At 50.8% G+C, this 18,420-nt stretch overlaps 1 protein-coding gene across 5 annotated transcripts in view; it reads left to right on the top strand.

The window, feature by feature from the left end:
- FBXO31 (F-box protein 31) overlaps positions 1 to 18,195 on the top strand; it is a 34,614-nt gene extending 16,419 nt beyond the window's left edge. For 2 of the 5 annotated variants that reach the window (XM_074314469.1, XM_074314472.1), the window contains 8 exons: positions 1,250 to 1,336; positions 5,008 to 5,084; positions 7,186 to 7,353; positions 7,987 to 8,061; positions 12,491 to 12,600; positions 13,317 to 13,470; positions 14,637 to 15,028; positions 16,563 to 18,195. In XM_074314469.1, coding sequence (XP_074170570.1) covers positions 1,250 to 1,336; positions 5,008 to 5,084; positions 7,186 to 7,353; positions 7,987 to 8,061; positions 12,491 to 12,600; positions 13,317 to 13,470; positions 14,637 to 15,028; positions 16,563 to 16,785 — 1,286 coding nt within the window. In that variant the 3' untranslated portion in view covers positions 16,786 to 18,195. Of the gene's footprint in view, positions 1 to 1,249; positions 1,434 to 5,007; positions 5,085 to 7,185; positions 7,354 to 7,986; positions 8,062 to 12,490; positions 12,601 to 13,316; positions 13,471 to 14,636; positions 15,029 to 16,562 lie in introns of all 5 variants that reach the window. The other 3 variants (XM_074314470.1, XM_074314473.1, XM_074314471.1) reach the window with 2 other exon arrangements.
- Positions 18,196 to 18,420: the final 225 nt, after the last annotated feature.

Here is an 18,420-nt window from a genome sequence, read left to right on the forward strand (position 1 = left end):
CACTCCAGTCTGGTAGTTGGTGGAGTTTACCAAGGGGAACATACATACAAGGCATGTCTTGGTGGCTGTAAGATGAAACGGTCCCCGTGATGCGTGGCAGGCACCAAAGAACTATACAGGCTAAAGTGGGGGGAACAGTCATGGGTCCAAGTGCGTGAATGCTACCAGCTATGGAAATTACATGCTTGAGCAGGTCAAGACAACCTGTTCCAGGAACCAGCACGTAGCAGGAGTCAAAGGAGGGGTGCGGGTTTATGTCTGAACGACCATCAGTTACGATCAGATGGTCTCTAAGTGGGCTTTGCAGAAAGCAACCTCCATTCTGGCTCGGGACCAGCTTGCAGGACAGACAGCAGTCACGTCAAGGAACAGTCTCCTCCACACGTGGGTAGTGACTGCCAGGGAGCAGGAGATGGTGTGGCGAGAAATAAGTCTGGAGGTGGGCAAGGGAGAGGGGACAGGGACCATGGCATGTCGAGAGTGTGGTCACGTGGACAAAGGAGGCTATCTGGAGATTTCTTTTGACTGCTAATTTTGACCCCTTGAAAATGGTTGGGAAACCCAGAGAATAATTCATATTATCTGTTATTTGTATCCCAGAGTGTTTAATTTGCCCCAGCCAAAGCAGGTTTCACAGGGCAATGATTTTGTGAATTTGCTTTGAGGCCTTATGCAGGAGAAAATTACTTAGCTTCCGGAATAAGTGGTAGAAGAAAGTAAACCTTAGCTCCCGGCACAGGTGGGAGAGTGAGAGTGGCCAGCCTCGATTCAGAAGTGAAGGGTCTGAGTTAGGATCTGGCAGACATCATCCTTAGTCAAAAACAAAACAAACAAACAAAGGAAAACACCAGGCATGCACCGGGCAAGCTGGATATCTTAGTTGGGGCAAAGGGGTCCCTAAACCGTGACCCCAAATATCCACGAATTGCGACCTCTGCTCTCCCACCTCAGTGAGCTCTGTTGATGTGGCATTCAAGGGAGTCGAGTGAGCACAGTGTCCGGAGCTTGCCCGCCATCATGAGTTTCTGATGTGAATCCATTGAGTAAAAGGAAGAGATGTCCCAACATTTTCTTTCCAGCCAGGCCTCTCATCTTTGGCGAGTGCTTGCCTCCCAAGGTACCCGGGGTTGAGTAGGTAAGGGACGTGTGTGATGGCGGTGAGGGAGAGGGTGCTGAGTCATATGAAAACTGTTTATACCGTCGTGAAAGCGGAATCATCCTTAGCCCTTTCCCTACTGTGTCTGTTCAGGTATAAACCCTCGCGTGAAGTCGGGACGTTTCATGAAAATTCTTCCCGATTACGAGCACATGGAGTACAGAGATGTGTACACCTGCCGTACGTACCTCCTGCTGCTTTGGCGTTGGCTTTGGCGGGGGAGCACGGCGAGCAGCTGCATGGAGAGGGACCCCTCATTCAGCACGTGGGTGCTTTGGTACGAAGTGCGAGCTCATCTCCTTGGCTTTTTGAGCTGTCTTTTCACCTTTCCACAGTGTTCTCTGTGGCTCGGCAATAGCCAGGATCACAACTGAGTGGTGGTCTGGGCAGCTGTACACAGGGGCCAGGTTTCCGCAGCATCTTGGGTTTTGGGGTCGTCCCAGCGAGATCACTTTGTTGGTGTACGTTTTAACACTTATCGTTTATTGAGGCTGAGAAGAGAGAGTAGAAAGAAGCCTTAAAACCTTTCTATTGCAAGTGGTTTATTTCTAGGCTTCGTTAGTCAATCACGTTTTGACAGCATACATGAATTTTAAAACACGACATACACATATACCTGCACTAGACAAAAGTATGTAGAAACAGGTGACTATTTAGAACCTGATTCCTCTTTTGATTGGCTCTGGAAATTTTCCGAAGCCGTGTTCCACACTGATTAAGGCTATCTCCGCTTTTTATTAGGTTGAGCTGAGAGGGAGAGTGTGAATTATAGTTGTCAAGAAAGGTGTTAGAAACATCTCCTTATGCTGAAAGCCGTTTGTATGTTTGTGGAAGCACAGGGACACCCCCACTACTTGCTACTACTCCCGCCCCACTGAGCATGCCCTGTGTCAGCATCACCTGTGTGGAGCAGACCCACTTCTGAGTCTTATAAGTGCACAATTTCTAACGAAACCTACTTGGAACAGAAGGAATAGTCATTTATGGAATTTCTCCTATCCCCTGCCAGGCTCTGGACATGTGGGCAGTATGTTCGCTGGTACTGGTTTGCTTAGGGGGCCATCCTGGAGTCAGTGCGGAGATGCTAGGACTTGTCAGCGTGCTTTGGGGTGGTGTCTCAGCACTGTGCACGACGCTAACACCACCCCCAGTGCTTGTGTCATTAGGCCCAGAGAGGAACTGCTCAAGTGAAGACTGGTGGTGAGGGAGTCTTGTCAGGAGTATGTGTGAGCAGTCAGGAGGGGCTGGGGGCGCTGTGGTTGGGCGCCAAGGGGGTGGGGCGGGCCACGTCTGAAGGCATGAATTCTGTTTTCCAAACCCTCTTGGAAGTAGTCTGTCTAGAACATTTTGTCAAAGACTGACTCACCCTCCCTGCTTAGCAGTCAGTGAGAAAAGGAACCTTCTTCCAGGCCTGTGGGAGAGGCTATGACGTAGTGCTTACTGATGAGAACAGTTGATCCATCGCCATGGCTATGCTGATGGAAAGAGCCTGGCGTGGGCTTTAAAATACAAATGGACAAGCACTTAAAGGCTCATTACTTCATGCATCTGTCACGGGATTCTTCTAGAATAACAATCTGTCTGAATTTATATGTGAGATCAAGAAATTCTGACCTACCTCTGGGAGGCTCCATGGCTGGGCCTGGAGTTATGTTGGGGGTGTGTTCTTTTTATCCCCAAGGGGTGGTCAGAAGTTTTGTAGCTTATAAGGAAGAGTCATGAGTCCAGGCTTTTCACCACGCGTCCAGGAGGTGACTTCCGGAGCATCTGGACTTTTTAGCCACATGTTGTGATGTCTCCCAGCTGCTGGTAGCTGACAGCGTAGAACAGGCTTGTTCTAATTGGAGACTGCCATCCCCTGTAAGGTTTGAGTGTAGTTATAAAAATATAGTAGTCATTATAGAAAACTTAGAAGATCCAAAAAATGCAATGGAAGTAACCACGTGTAAGCATTGGTTGCATTTTTCTGTGGACATATTTCAACTGTGAGTGTTCTGTGACCTCCATGCCTATCAGGAGAAAAGTTCACATGCATGAAAAAAGGAAAGTCATTTCAACCCTAATTTGAAACCTCTGCCCAGGTGTACAGTATTCCAGGGCTCCTAGTGTGTTCTAATGGAGGGCAGCTCAGAATTTTTTCTCTAACGGTAGCCGTCAGCCCTTCCAGAAAAGTCTGCGATGATGAATGGCTTGTGAGGTGCTTGGCACTGTTTCTGTGTCCCTCATCCACTCGCACTCTTCCTGGAGCTGTTGAGAACTTGTGTTCTCCTGGTCTCTTGAAACCCTCTGGGCCGTGTTTTGTTGGACCAGAAAGGGCCACCAATCTTGAGGACAGGATGCTGTCCCCGAGAGCAGCAAGTCAGCCTCATCTAAGACTACAGATTCTGACTGGTAGGAGCTTTGTGGCCTCAGATGAGCTGCTTTTGTTGTCACGTTTGTTTATTAATATTTTTCTCAACAGCAGGCCATATGTTGTCTGATATTCTTGATAACCTGTGTCTGTCCGACATTGTGAGCATCATGGGGGATGCATGTCCTTATGACGTATCTAACACATGTCCTTGTGTGCGAATTGGTGGCGGCTGTCAGAGCGCACTTTGAACTTACAAATAGCTCTTTGTGTAACCCGAGGGCTCTGGGTTTTGAGGTCCTAACCTAGGATTCTGGCAGCACTCCAGGTTCCTCTAGTAGCTACGAGGGATTTGGTAGCACATTGCTCACCACATGGTGAGGAGATGGGTAGGCCACTTCTGACCAATGACCCAGCTCAAGGCCGTCAGGCAGGAGGAAATTCCCCCTCATTCCTGGGAGGCTTGGCCTTTTATTTTATTCAGGACGAGCCCATGTTTTGGTTAGAGTTCAAAGTTTGAAAAAAGCATGACTCAGCTCTCGCAGCCAGGCAGGAGGAGTTCCCTCTTTCTGGTGGGGAGGTCAGCTTTCTATTCGGGCCTTCATCTGATTGGATGAGGCCCATCACACGGGGCAGGGCAATCTGCTTCACTCAGTCCACTGACTGAAATGTTCGTCTCCTGCAGAAATCCTCACAGACACCCAGAATCGTAGTTGTCAAATGATCTGACCAAATTTGGCCAGAATCATGTTTGACCAAATGTCTGGGCACCCCCTGGCCCAGTCCAGTTGGCATATAAAATTAACCAGCACATACTCCCTGCAGAGAGACCCCAGGCCCTGCACCTGGCAGTCAGGGGCCTCCAGGAGTCTGTCGCCCATTCATCATCCATCCACTCATTTGTTCACAAATACATGTGCAAAGGAGATCAAGTGAAGGAGATTTTCCAAAATGTTTACCATCTCTGTGTCGTGGGACTTCAGGTTGGCACTGGCTTTCCTTTTCTCCAGCTGTCTTCAATGAATATGTATGCATTACTTTTGAAATAAAGTGCAGAAGCGTGGTTTTCTTAAAAAAAGGAAGATGACCCAACTTCTTAATCTACAGTCCCACGACGGTTTGGACTCTGCCCCCACCTGGTAAAGAATGCCGCGTCTCCTCGGCTGTGTAAGCGGGCGGGAGGCTCCTCACTTTCCAGGGGCGCTCAGTCTGTCTTGCAAGACAGCAGTCCCTTGTCATTGGAGCTGCTCGTGTAGAAGCTGGGGTTCAAAATGACCCAGTTGTCTGTTTTATGATGTTTTTCCAAGACATTTTCATCTTAGAATTCTTTCGAAACTGGTAGGTAAGATTTGCTTACGTCCACATTTGTTTACAAGGCTCTGTCACAAACCTTCGTAATGTCTTCATAATTCTCCCTCCTCGTACCCTTTCCTCTGATTTACTATAAAGTGAAGGCTGGTTGCCTCTAAAAGAAAGACCTGCTCTTTCTCTCTTCCTGTAGTGCTCCACCGATACAGACACATTTTGGGGTTGTGGCAGCCCGATATCGGACCTTACGGAGGACTGCTGAATGTGGTGGTAAGTCCAAGGGCACTGCGCGTGGATTCCTGTGAAGTCAGGACTGCTGCCCTGCGGACGGAACTTAGTGCCTTTTCTGCTGGGGGCACGTCAGCTGTTTTCTCTCTGACATGAATCACAAGGAACTTCTCCTCGGGTTACCTTTTTCGGCCCTCACTGGTTCTCTGCAGAGCAGCTGTCTCCCCACCGAGGCTTGCATGTGCTCTGAACAGCGCCTCTCAAGCAGAAGCCCCAGGGCCGGGTGTATGCAGTTATACTGTTATGCTGAGCTCTGTGCAGCTGCCTGGACCCCAGGGTCGCTGTACGGATGCTGCAGTGAACACAAAGTCAGTGCCCCCTGGGGAGCGCTGGCGTCCTGATCCTGCCTCTCTCTCGCTGGCATCCTCCCGAAGCCCGAGTCCAGGAGACCAGCACATCCTGTAACGGTGGTGGGTCTGCTTGGCTGTGGCCGCTGGGGCCCCTGGACAGCCTCCGTGTGGCTTTTCCAAGCCTGGTCCAGAAGGGCTACCTGGTGACTGGTTACTCTGTCACTCTGTGTATTTTGCTCACCAGGTGGGGATTGGGGCAGGGATAAATGCTGCTTTGTAGTGTTCATATTTGGGGGAAACATTCATTAAGAAACATGCTTTACATATGTTGAATATCACTGGGGAAAAGCCTTGCTTTTAGAACATTCTCTCAGGGACAAGCCAGACAGTTCCCAGCGTGGGCAGATTTCTTTCCTTTTAGTTAGGGAGGGTGATAATTGTTTTTCTTACTGGCAGTGAGTAATAGAGTAAAAGAAAAAAAAAAATCCAGCTTCTGAAAGCAGGAGATAATTAGAGGAAAATGGAGCCCATGACTGAACAACGGCAACTGGCTCTTATCTCAGACCAATTAGCCACAGAAATGATTAAATTCTGCCTTCCTCTGTCGCTGAGCTAGAAGCTGTGGATCCAGGCTCTCCTGAGAAGGCAGGAGCGGCTGCTGGGTCATCCCAAATGGGGCTTCCGAGGCCGTCCCTGTCCCGCCACTGAGGACATGTGTGCCCTCGTGCTGAGCGCCAGTGTGTGGGAACCGCGTTGCCCTTTGATCTGAGCTCCATCACTTTCTGTCACTCACCGGCTCACACACACACAGGAATAGCAGGAGTGATGGCGTGAACTCCTACGGATGCCGCCACCTGGATTCAGCAGTTACCGATCATGCGCCAAGTTTGGGGCATCTGTCTCCCCCCCTTGGCATTTTCTTTTCAGGCATTTTAAAGGAAATCCCAGGCCTGTGGCATTTCATGTTTGTACTTCAGTGTGGATTTCTAAAAACGTGGGTGTTTTCCTATATATCCACCACGTGCTTATCATACTTTACAAAAGTGCTAGTAATCCCTTGATATGACTGACCTGAGACCCAGTCTATATGTAAGGTTCCCTGATTGTCCTCAAAACTGCTTTTGACAGCTGGTTCGTTCAAATCATGACCTAAACCGGGTCCTCACGTTGCATTCACTTGTTTTGCCTCATGAGTCTCTCCTGCTGAAAGCAGCACCCCCATGTTTTCTCAGGTCAGTTGCCCTATTGGGTGTCCAACTTTCCGGATTATTCTGCTTGCTCTCTCATGTCATTTAGGTTATCCTACACCCCCATTTGAAAGCTGGAAGTTCTCTGAAACGCTTTCTTGGATTCAGGTCTAACTACTTTTTTTCTATATGAAAAAATTAATTTTTTCAGCTTTATTAGGTATAATTGACAAATAAAATTGTAAGATATATAAAGTGCACACCGTGGTGATTTGGTATAGTACACACTGCGAAAAGATTCCCACATCTAGTTAATTAACATATCCATCATCTCACATTTTTATCCTTTTTTTTTTTTATGAGAATGTTTACGTTCTAATAGCAAATTTCAGTGATACAGGTATTACAGTGTTATCCACTCTAGTCACCATGTTTTCCTTTCTAGTTTACAAGTGCTTGGAGGGCAGGGCTGTGCTTGTCCCCATGTGCTAGATCGGGCATCACAGTGTCCCCTGGCCCTGAGGTTCTGCGTGGGACTGGAGCGTGGAGACGTGGGTGGTCACTGTGGACCAACATGTGGACGTGTGCCCTTTCTCCTTGCTGCAGGTGGACGGCTTGTTCATTATTGGTTGGATGTACCTACCTCCCCACGATCCTCACGTGGATGACCCCATGCGATTCAAACCCTTGTTTCGAATCCACCTGATGGAGAGGAAGTCTGCCACGGTGGAGTGCATGTATGGCCACAGAGGGCCGCACAATGGCCACGTCCAGGTGAGTGTGCTGAGGGCCGCCTTGGACACAGCCGCGGTGTGCAGCCGAGAGGCGAGATGTCCTCCGCTCTTCCCACTCCTGGTGCCAGCCGAATTCCTAGCTACAAGCCTGTGCTTATACAGATCAGGGGAAACGGGAGGAAACGGGGACTCCACCCCCACTTCTTCTATGTATTGTTAATGCTATGGTGCTGTAATGTGACTCCCCAAAGGATCACTTGCTGGAACCCTCCGCCGGTTCTTTGTCTAGTTAAAAGCATTTGTTCTTTCAATCCCAATTCCCCACTGTTCCTTTTTCAAAACCTCCTTGTAAGATCAGCTTGGAATAAGACACGGTGATATTGTTCTGGCAAGTGTGTTAGCTAACACTGAAACGACAGCCCCATTTTGCTGCTCTGAGAATCCCCCTGGGAAAGTGCAAACACCTCTCTTGGATGCGCCCCTCCTCTGAGAAGGGAGTATGTGTTCAGAGTGGTTCTGAGCTCCCTTCTGCGGACTGCCATGATTTGGTGGCATCTCAGGCTTCTGTAGATGAGCAGGTACATCAGTGAGTAGGAGCTCATTGTCTGGGGCGGGGGGGGGGGGGTGTCATGACTGACTCATTCCCCTCCTTCCTTTGTCATGAACACTCAAGATTGTGAAGAAGGACGAGTTCTCCACCAAGTGCAACCAGACGGACCATCACAGAATGTCTGGTGGGAGGCAAGAGGTAAGCCGTGCCCCTTCTGTGCATGTAGAGCAGACATGAGGTTGCATGGTTTGACATTGCTGGCGTGCTACCAACAAGAGGGCCCTCTCCTTTTTCATTGTCCTGTTGTTGGCACAGAAAATGTGTCTGACCATTTTGTCAGAAATGTGAATGTGTGAATTCACACATTCAGAAATGTCAGAAATGCCTTGTGTGAATGTGTGGATGTGAGCATGAGTTTTTGTTTCCTGCCACCCCTCAGAATGAATGACCAAAAGGAAATCATTTTCTCTAGTTAGTTCTCCTTTGCCCCTTTGGGGAGATCACCTGTGTGCTGTACAGGTTTCTTGGAAGGGAGTTGCAGGGAGACCAGAGAGCTGTACTCGGACCTGGTGGTTGAGATTCCCAGACCAGGCCGCACAGTGGATCAGTCACACCCAGGAATTTCTTTGTGCTTCCTTTTGTTTGCACGAGTATAATTTTACTTGTCTTTGAGTTTTAGTTTTTTTGAGGACCTAAGTCATATTGTCATTTCAAAATATTCTTAAGAAAAACTTGAGCTTTTAAAATATAGAACACTTGGGGGTGGCCAGATGGCTCAGTTGTTTGGAGCGCAGTGCTTGTGGCACTGGGGTCGCTGGTTCGGGTCCTGCATGGGCCGATGGGCAGCACCCTCCACAACTAGATTGAAAACAACCCCTTGGCTTGGTGCTGAGCTGCGTCCCCTCCCCCACCCCCACAACTAGATTGGAAGAAAACCCACAACGACTTGACATCCTGGAAGGGCATGCTGTTTCCTAGTATTCCCCTGTTAAAAAAGGAAGAAAAATAACAATAATAATAATAATAAAATAAAATGTAGAACACTCATGACAGCTTCTGTGTATTTGTTGGGTGTGCATTTCTCAGCCTGTTTCTGAGTCTTTGATGGCTCTGGCTAGCTCATGACCCGTTTTAGCATCCTGCTCATGAAGGAACCAGTGAGTCGTCCTCCCCCAGCCCTTCATCAACACCAGAAGCCAGCCCTGCAGAGCCATTTGTTAATAAATGATATCCATAGGGCTTGCCAGCCCTCCCACTTCCTTGCATGCAAACTCTAGTCCCAGGATTTCTGCCAACGTTGCACACCTACAAAGGCCAAGTCCAGGCTGTCCTATGGTGTGACCTGGTACCTCAGGGCTGCAGGGTCCTCAGCCCGAGCCTCAATGGCACCGCCCATGTGACCCTCCCATATGCTCCAAAAATTGCAGCAGCATCTTCTGGGTCCCTCTGAACAGCCCTCGGGCTGCCCCAGACTCTGACCCCCATGCAGACGCGGCTTGGCTTGTCTTCACAGATGACGGCTCTAGCCTAGCCACCACCCTCCTTCCTTGTCCCTGCCTGTCCTGGCCCCCCCCGCCCAACCTGAGGCTTCTAGAAATGTGGGGGATGCAAGGAGGAACAAAAATGGGGAATAATCACCCATTACTGAAATGAGACCTTATCATCATTAGATACAAAACCATCAGAATCTGGAGGAAAGAGTGCTGATACGGCCCCACCAAGGAGCCGTCTCCGTGCCCGTTCTCCAGCCTCCCTTTATGTTTTTTAGGCATTTCTGATGTAATTACAATCTCACTCGATCTAAGTTGGATTTTTTTGTAGCATAACTGTTATGCCACAGCTATTTTCCAATCTCATTAGAACCCTTTACAAGCTCCATCATCTTGCTGCAGTGTAATCAGATGTAACCATTCTGTAGTTGGACATAGGGTTTGCGCTCAGATGTTCAGGTTTCCCCTATTACCCTCCTGACCAGGTGCTTGAGTGACTTACCCTCTGGGAGCCTCAGTCCTTATCTGTGAAATGGGGCCATACTATTACCTGCGGACCCCAAGTGACTTTGGAGGATTGAGTAGGACCCCACATGTGAATGATTTAGCACCAGGCCTGGCTGGAGCTTCCCAGGACGAGGCCAAGTGTTATCACTGTAACCCCACTCTGAACTCGGTGCAAAAACCTAACCTGGAGTTTGGATCACTCAGAAATGGAATTGCCGGGTAAAAGACCCTGAAGAGGTTCCAAATTCTTGTTACATGTTGTCAAGTTTGCTGGGCCCCGGGTACACCCTACCAGGGCAGGTGAGCCCTGCCTCCCAAATCCCTGCCAGCCCTGGTGTTAGCTCTGATTCTGGCACTTACTAGGTGGGTGACTGGGGAAAGGTTTCTCTACATTTACAAGCCCCAAACCTCTGTAGAACAGGACAATGTTAGCACGCATCTGTCTCCTAGACTTTTGTGCTGATGAAAATGATGATTGTATAGTGCCAGCATGGTGAGCCAGCCCTGGATAAATGTTAGTTATTCCTGTCTTTCATGTTCTAGGCCCCTGTGTTTTTCCTTGTGTGTACATATCTTATAAGATTATTTCATAATGAACATATGTATCTCAAAGTTCTTGGTTCTGAGTAATTGGGTCTGGTTGGTATTTCTAATGACTTTGACCTTTTCATGCAAAGTAAATAAGATTATGACTGTTCACAAGCCATCTTCTTCCTGGTATTTAGCTCAAGTCTGATTATTCACCATGGCAACATTGAAATCCTTGTTCATTACATTCACTTCCATTTTTATGTTATTTATCTGTTTGGTTTTTTTAGGGCCTTTCCTCCACAGGTTCAGCCATTTAAATGGAAGGTTTTGACTTCCGTGAACTCGTAATTTGTCAGTTTTTTTCTTTTATGGTTATCGTTTTCGGTCCTACAAAATTTTGCCAAGTTTCAAAGAGTCTCTCTCTCTCTTTGAAGTGTGATGGCTTCACATGATGTTTAGGTCTGTGACCCATCTTGAATTACATCTTATGTGTGGTGTGAGATAGGGATCGTGTTTCTTTTTCTTCATATGGATGTATAGTTGTTCAAGCACCATTTGTGGAAAAGACTTTCCTTTCCCCATAGGGTGGGTTAGGGACCTTTGTTGAGAATCAGCTGACCAGGTAAATGTGGGTCTGTTTCCAGGCTCTCTGTTTAGTTGCGTTGATATATTTGTTCATCCTTATGCTCATATCACCGTCTTGATTACTGTAGCTTTACAGTAAGTCATAACGTGAGTGAGTGTGCGTCCTCCAGCTTTGTCCTTTTGCAAGATTGCTTTGAATATTCTAGATTACTTTCATTTCCCTATGAATTTCAAAATCAGCTTGTTGATTTCTATAGAAAATCTAGCCTGGTGGGATTATGACTGACATTGAACCTGTAGATCAATTTGGAGTGTTATTGACTTAACACTGAATCTTCCAGTCCATAGACACCCCTGACTATTATTAGGCCTCTTGACTTCCTTTCAGCAGAGTCTTGGGGTTTCCAGAGTGGAGGGCTCACACATATTTCGTAATATTTATTCCCAGCTCCTGTGGTTTTTAAATTTTTTTTATTTTTTGAGGCTGTTGCAAATAGGATTTAATATTTTTATTTTCCAATTTTGTGCTGCTAGTGTATAAAAATTCAGTTGATTTTATATATTGACTTTGTAGTTCTAATAGTTGTTTAGTTCAGTCACTAGTGATTTCTGTTCTTGGCGGGAGTTTGGGCATATTAAAGCAGTTGACAGATTGTAGATCTTTTTTTATTTTTGGTAAATTGCTTTTGCTTTAATTTGTAGAGCTAATTCTAGATAATCATTAGAAACACTATGTATGTTAAGCTAGAAATGCAGAACTGTGGATTAATTAAGTTAAATGTGCAGAATCAAGTTATTAGCACTAAATATCCATCACATTGTTTGATTCCATAATGAATTATTGAGCTTTGGGGACACAATATTTATAAAATATCTCCCCTTTCACGCATTATTTACTGAGTATACAAGGTAACTATGAGGCACAATTGCGAAAGGAGAATCCACCCACAGCCTCGCCATCCTGGCTACACCGATGGTGTTCCTCATTGGTAGCCAGAAAGCAGCTCTGGCCAACTTGACCAGCGTGAGGTTTAACTAGAGCCTTGCTGTGTTCCTGCTCCCCCAGAAGCCTGAGAACCAGCCTCAGAGGCTGAGCAGTGTCGAATCAGCTCAGCGTAGACAGAAGTGAGGCTCCTGTGGCTGCTCCCTGGGCGCTCTGGACATGGTGTGTGGCCCCAGCCTCACCTGAAGGGATCCTATGTCCCTGCCGCTTCCCCTGAAGTCTGGGCCCATGTGCTCTGGGAAAGCAGGGACGAGAGCCCCTCACTTTCTGTTGGTGGCGCTCCTCAACAGAAAGGGAGGTCAGGTGCTGGGAGACCAAATGCCGGGCAGCTCCCCATTCTCCAGCCTAGCCCTGCTTCCAGACCCCCACCCAGGTGGGTTTCTTTAGTGTAGGTGTGCCCAGGGCATCGTCTACAGCTGTAACAATGCTGCTTTGTCCACTCAGCATCACTGTCAGCAGTCTCTCCATACCTGTGTCATGGTGGTTTTCATGACCTGTGTTCTCTTGGAAGGAATTCCGAACGTGGCTGAGGGAAGAATGGGGACGGACGCTGGAGGACATTTTCCATGAGCATATGCAGGAGCTCATCCTGATGAAATTCATCTACACCAGTCAGTATGAGTAAGTGCAGCCCCCCTCTGTGGGTACTGTGAGCACAGTCACAGTCCCATTCTCTGTGGGTACTGTGAGCACAGTCCCTCTGGATGCTATGAGCACAGGTCTTTGGTACTATGAGTACAGTCCCTCTCTGTGGTAGTACTGTAACTCAGTATCTCCCTCTCTGGGTACTGTGAACACAGTCCCCATCCCTACCTCCCCGCCACCCCCTCGTATGTTTTCTGTCTGATTTGCCATCATCATCTACCAGCATCATGCTCCAGTGGGCCTGGTGTGTGTGCCATATCCTCGGGGTTGTTGTCCCATGTCCACCCTGGGAGGTCTGCTTTCTCACCCCTCTGCCTGTCCCTGCCGCCCCTGTTTAGCCCCTTTGCCATGTCCTCTGTGCAGCCTCCGGTTCCTGTCCCAGGATAACAGAATAGGAGTGTCATTCCCTTTACTCCACTGAGAGCTCCCCTCCAGCCACCTTGGGGTGCCCAGCAGAGACCCATGAGCCCCTGTTAAACCCTGTTGGAATGAGAGAAGGTGTAAGGGTACCGTGCACACATGGGTGGGGGTGAGCCTGGCTCAGGACCATGGAGTGTCCCTGCTCCCCACTGGCCTGGCCATGCTAGGCCGCCCTGCCTGCCCTCCATGCAGAGCAGGGAGGAGTGTGGGCTCTGCACTGCTGCCCTCCGTGCGGCTCTGCCGTGCTCTCATGCTGCCCACTCCCCCCACAGCAACTGCCTGACCTACCGCCGCATCTACCTCCCGCCGAGCCACCCGGATGACCTCATCAGGCCGGGCCTCTTCAAGGGCACCTATGGCAGCCACGGCCTGGAGATTGTCATGCTCAGCTTCCATGGGAAGTGTGCCAGGGCCACAAAGATCACGGTGAGTCCAAGGTCCGCCTGGCAGGTCCAGCCCTACATGGACTCGGCAGGTTGGCCATGGAGCAGTCTGTCTCGGGCTGCACCCTGGCTGCCTGTAGTAGGCCCAGACCCACAGCACAGCTCCACTGGGCCCCACCTGGACCTGCCGAACCAGGAGTCACAGGGGATGTTGAGTATGTCTGAAGTGGTGTCACCACACAGCTCTCAGTCCTGGCAGCACACTGAATTCCCCAGGAAGGTTGAAAACTCACTGATTCCCCCGGCCCCACCCTACAGATTCTGATTTAATGGGGGTGTGGCTGGTCTGGGGCTCCACAAGCTCCCCAGTTAACCCCGTGGCTGCCACATTGGAGATCCCCCACATTAGCACACAGGCCCCACTGCCTGTCCTGGCCTCTGGCTCCTAAAAGCGGTTGGAGGGCTGCTGAACTGAGTGCGGGTCCTGAACAAGTAGGCCCCGCATTGCCCTCTCCAGGGGCCACTGTTCACACTGTGCTCACCTGTCCTTTGCATAGGTGTTGGGGTGAGTTTCTGGCAGAGGCACTAAAGCGTCCTGAAGAAGCAGTGCCACTTCCTAGTCCTCACAAAGCATTACTCTTGTACCTCAGTCCGCCAGGGTCCCTTTGCTTTTGGGAAAGCTCCTTGTAAAGGAGAGCCCAGAAGCAGGGCTGAGTTTCTGGTCTGGGGATTTTGGCGTGTACCTTGGCTCTGGAGAACCGCACGCCTGGGAGACTGGTCTGGCATTCAGGCTTTGGAGCGTCTGCGTTCTGGGCAGACAGACCTGGGCTGGCATCACAGGCCTGCCGCCTGTGCCTGACCCTGGGAGGGTGCGAACTTCTCTCAACCCCAGCTCTTCAACTGTCACACAGGCTAGTGCCCACTCGAGGTCTTTGCAGATGAGCTGCCATGCTGGGTGCCTGCAGGCCCTCACCAGGTCACTCGTGGGTGCAGCGGTTCCCTGTCCTCAAAGATCCCTACACAGATGGGGCCTCCTGCTCTAGGCACCAATTGTTTAAGGCCTTCTAAACTCTTACTTCACAAGGAGTTAGCACTAAGTCACTGGGAGAGCGGGAGCAAGTTCTCTGGCCGCAGTTGGGATCTAGGCTGGGAACTGCGCAGAGCATTTTCCTGTGGATCTCACCCTGCCGACTGCTGCACGCTCCTCAGGGTGACCCCAACATCCCGGCCGGGCAGCAGACGGTGGAGATCGACCTCATGCACCGTATCCAGCTGCCAGACGTTGAGAACCTCCGAAACTTCAATGAGCTCTCACGCATTGTCCTGGAGGTTCGCGAGCAGGTGCGCCTGGAGCAGCAGCAGCAGCAGGAAGACAGGCCCGAGGATGGCGAGGGCCATGGCAGGCATAGCCCCCGTGAGCCCCAGCATGCCCCTGCCCAGCCCAGCGCGGGGCCACCTGCCGAGAAGGGCAGGGAGCCCGGGGACGGAGGGGCCATGGCTGCAGAGGAGCAGCCTGCCCAGAGCGGGCAGGGGCAGCCATTCGTGTTGCCAGTGGGCGTGAGCTCGAGGAACGAGGACTACCCCCGCACCTGCAGGATGTGGTAAGGACTTGAGAGTAGGGGAACACTGAGCTTCAGGGCGGGCCCTGCCTCCACACGCTGCGTAGAGACAGGGCTGGGGTGGGATCGGGTCTGACAGGCCAGCATGGGGGCTTGCTGCAGCAGCGTGGGGCCTCTGACGGCTTGGTCCAAGCGCCAGCTCAGACCTGAGTGGATGGTACTGTGTTCTGGGCTGCACAGGCAGTTCTCACTGCCTAGGGGAGCCTCAGATGGAGTGTTAGCACTACCAGGCATGAAGAGTCTTCCCAGATAGTTACTAAGGTCAAAGGGAGACAGGCAGGACGCCAGGCAGCACTGAAGCAGACAGCAAGGCAAGGACTGTCCCCTGCCCACACCTGTCCCTGTAGAAAGCCTGCTTGGAGTTCACCTGCGTGTCCTCGCAGGTAAGGCCTGTCGTGGGTGCTCCGTCCATATTCTAGTGAACGTAGTTCTGCTGTCGGTCCTACGATTTCACTCTTCCTCCTGTCCTTCCTTTCTCCTTTCTGTTATTTATTTATTTATTTTTTTGCCCTCCTCTGCTACTTTGGGCCAGGACCTCACTGGCCGCCGAAGTGAATCCCAGCCCAGCCAGCATGTGGAAAGGGACTGGCATTGCCGCTTCCCTCCCTGCAGAGGTCAGGGTCCCTGATCTGGGATAAGGCCTCCTCCAGGCTGCCAGCCCCTTGCCTCACTTACAGTTCTTACAGTTTTGTCTCAGGCCACTGCCTTCAGCCACTCAGGCCTACCCCTGCCATCCAGGCAATTCCTTGGTAGATGAATTACAAGACCCTCGCCCCAGTTGCCTATACTCTAGGGCTACTTAAGTTTAACTAAACTTCGGTCTGGCCCCCTGGCAGAGCTGCGGGATGGCCATTCACTCTCATGCCGGATACCGGGCTCCGTGGCTTGGGAGGGGCATGCTGCGTTCCTTCCCTGTCTGGTTTATGTGTCTGCAAGGACGTGGCCTCAGCGCCTGGGCAGGAGACATGTGCTGTGTGCTTTCTAAGCCCAGTGGACATTCTTTACCTCCCTGTGACTGTGGTGCTGCTTTCCCCACCCAGGAAACCCTGGGAGCCACCGGCCTCCTGCTCAGGGCTGCTCTCCCCGCTGCCGCCCAGCAGAGCCTCTGTGTGGCTGGCAGAGGGGGCGGTCTCGGGTGCCATCCCACGTGCTGGGAGATTTAGGCCAGCCCCTGACTTCCTGTCAGTCCTCTGAAGCACCAAGTTCTTTGGAAGAAAGACGAAAATGTATTTCAGCCTGATGGCGATCTGGAAGCTTGGCCATAAGGGGTATTTGAAAGTTCTGCCTTCCAGTTCATGTCAGTTGCACACTGATTAACTTTTTATTGATTATATTTGAGTTGTTCTATGCCTGCTGATTCTTAGCGTCTTGCTGGCAAATAACGAAAGTGGCTCGCATGGAGTGCAGGGTGTTCTAGAACACTCCAGGATGACAGGGTCCTTGATTTGGGCCAGAACATGCACATCGCGGCCCCGCTCATGCCTTGCTCCCTCCTGCTTCCCCTTTCTTTGTGCAGTTTCTACGGCACGGGCCTCATCGCTGGCCACGGCTTCACCAGCCCCGAGCGCACCCCCGGGGTCTTCATCCTGTTCGACCAGGACCGCTTCGGGTTCATCTGGCTGGAGCTGAAATCCTTCAGCCTGTACAGCAGGGTCCAGGCCAGCTTCCGGAACGCAGATGCACCATCCCCACAGGCCTTCGAGGAGATGCTCAAGAACATTCAGTCCCTGACCTCCTGATGGCCCCCTTCCCTGCCGGGGGTGGTGGCTCCGGACCCCTCAGCCTGGGAAGAGCAGCAGCATGCACTTTGGAGATGCGACCTTCTGACCAGAACACCCACCTTCTCGTAGGCGTCTCGACCCAGCCACCTGAGACACTGTCTATAGAGTGCGCGACATATGCCTGTGTAGTTGTCAGTAGCTAATGGGAAAGCTGAGCTGAGCATGTGTTTGAAACACAAAAGAACCAGAACTGATTTAGAGGACAGGCTGCAGGGGTGTGTAAATAATTGAATTGGAGAAATTGGGTTTGTCTTTGGCCCACGAGCAGTGTTCTAGGAGAAAAAAAATCCGCCTTCAGGGAAGTTCATGATGTAACAGAGTCTCTTGCCGTGGGCCGATCTAAGGAGTCGAGTGTGTGGGGTGCCAGCTCTACCATCTGCTGTGCAGGAAGTAAGTGCAAGTGGCGTGGACCCGTGAGGGCCTTGGTGAAGTGAACTTGTCTGCGGCCTGGGCAGGTGCGCAGGGTTAGTATGTGTGGAAAGAGAGCCCCAGGGAGTCTGGAGTGTCTGGCTTGGGACCCAGGGCTGAATTCCTGTTTATCAACTGACTCACTTGGATTTTGGATGGAAGCGCTTCACCCCATCTCTGTTTAGGAACCAGGGTTAGCGATACTGGTCACTAGAGATGTCACTGCAGGCCTGTGAACTGCCCCCCCGGCCCTGGTCCCTCAGCAGCACCCATGTGCTTTCCCTGGCCTCTCCAGCTTTACAGCCTTTACTCCCGCCAGTTCCAGCCAGCCGTGGTTGCATACATGCAGCCCCCTCCTCCTGCGCAGCACATGCTCTGGTGTCGGAATCCCAATTAGAGCGCCGGAAATGGCTGCACACAGTGACCTTGCAGCCCCTTTGCGGGAGAGAGGACAGCTTTCCAGAAAAGTCACACCATACTGATAGGGGTGCACTTTGGAGACCAGACCTCTCGGGGATCCTTTCACATGGAGACCCCGTGCATGGACCCCTCTGCTAGCATGCCCGTATCGGGTTGGCTCCTGCCTTTGGGGATGCCCTCTGAAGTCCCTGCTGATCTGTGTCTCCTGAACAGCAGAGCCCTAAATGTGTGCAAGCCTCCGAGAATGTTCCAGCTCTCCCTGCAACCCACGGAGAGCCATCTCCACACCACCTGCCCAGAAGTGCACTTCATGGGGGGCAGGGCAGACTTTGTCCCCCACTCCGTTGCTTGTCCTTGTTGGGTGGACTGTGCCGAGCCCTCACTCTGGGGGCGAGGGACCCCAGGGAAGGGGGCAGCCTTGTGGTGCCTTCATGTAGGAGACCAACCTGAGCTGTCCCATGAAATGTGTACTCTGTTTTCCCAATTTCTCCCTGACTGACCTTTTTTTTTTAAATAAAAAATCTCATTGCCATAGCTTCAGTACGTTTGGCAACTTTGATCTTCCTTTGCTTCCTAGTAGCATAGAATTGACAAGCTTTGGGGTACAGCCCCTAAATGGCAAACTGGCCCTCCAGGAGGTTGTATGAAGCTCTCCTGAGGCAAGTGGAGAAGGTGGGGTCCCTACTGGGTAGCAGCAGAGTTCAGCCGCCTGGTATTGTCAGTTGAATCCTGTCAGAGATGCACGCTCATGGCTTACCTTCCAGA

The sequence above is a fragment of the Rhinolophus sinicus genome, linkage group LG11 (genome assembly GCF_036562045.2).
Source record: "Rhinolophus sinicus isolate RSC01 linkage group LG11, ASM3656204v1, whole genome shotgun sequence".
Taxonomy (NCBI): domain Eukaryota; kingdom Metazoa; phylum Chordata; class Mammalia; order Chiroptera; family Rhinolophidae; genus Rhinolophus; species Rhinolophus sinicus.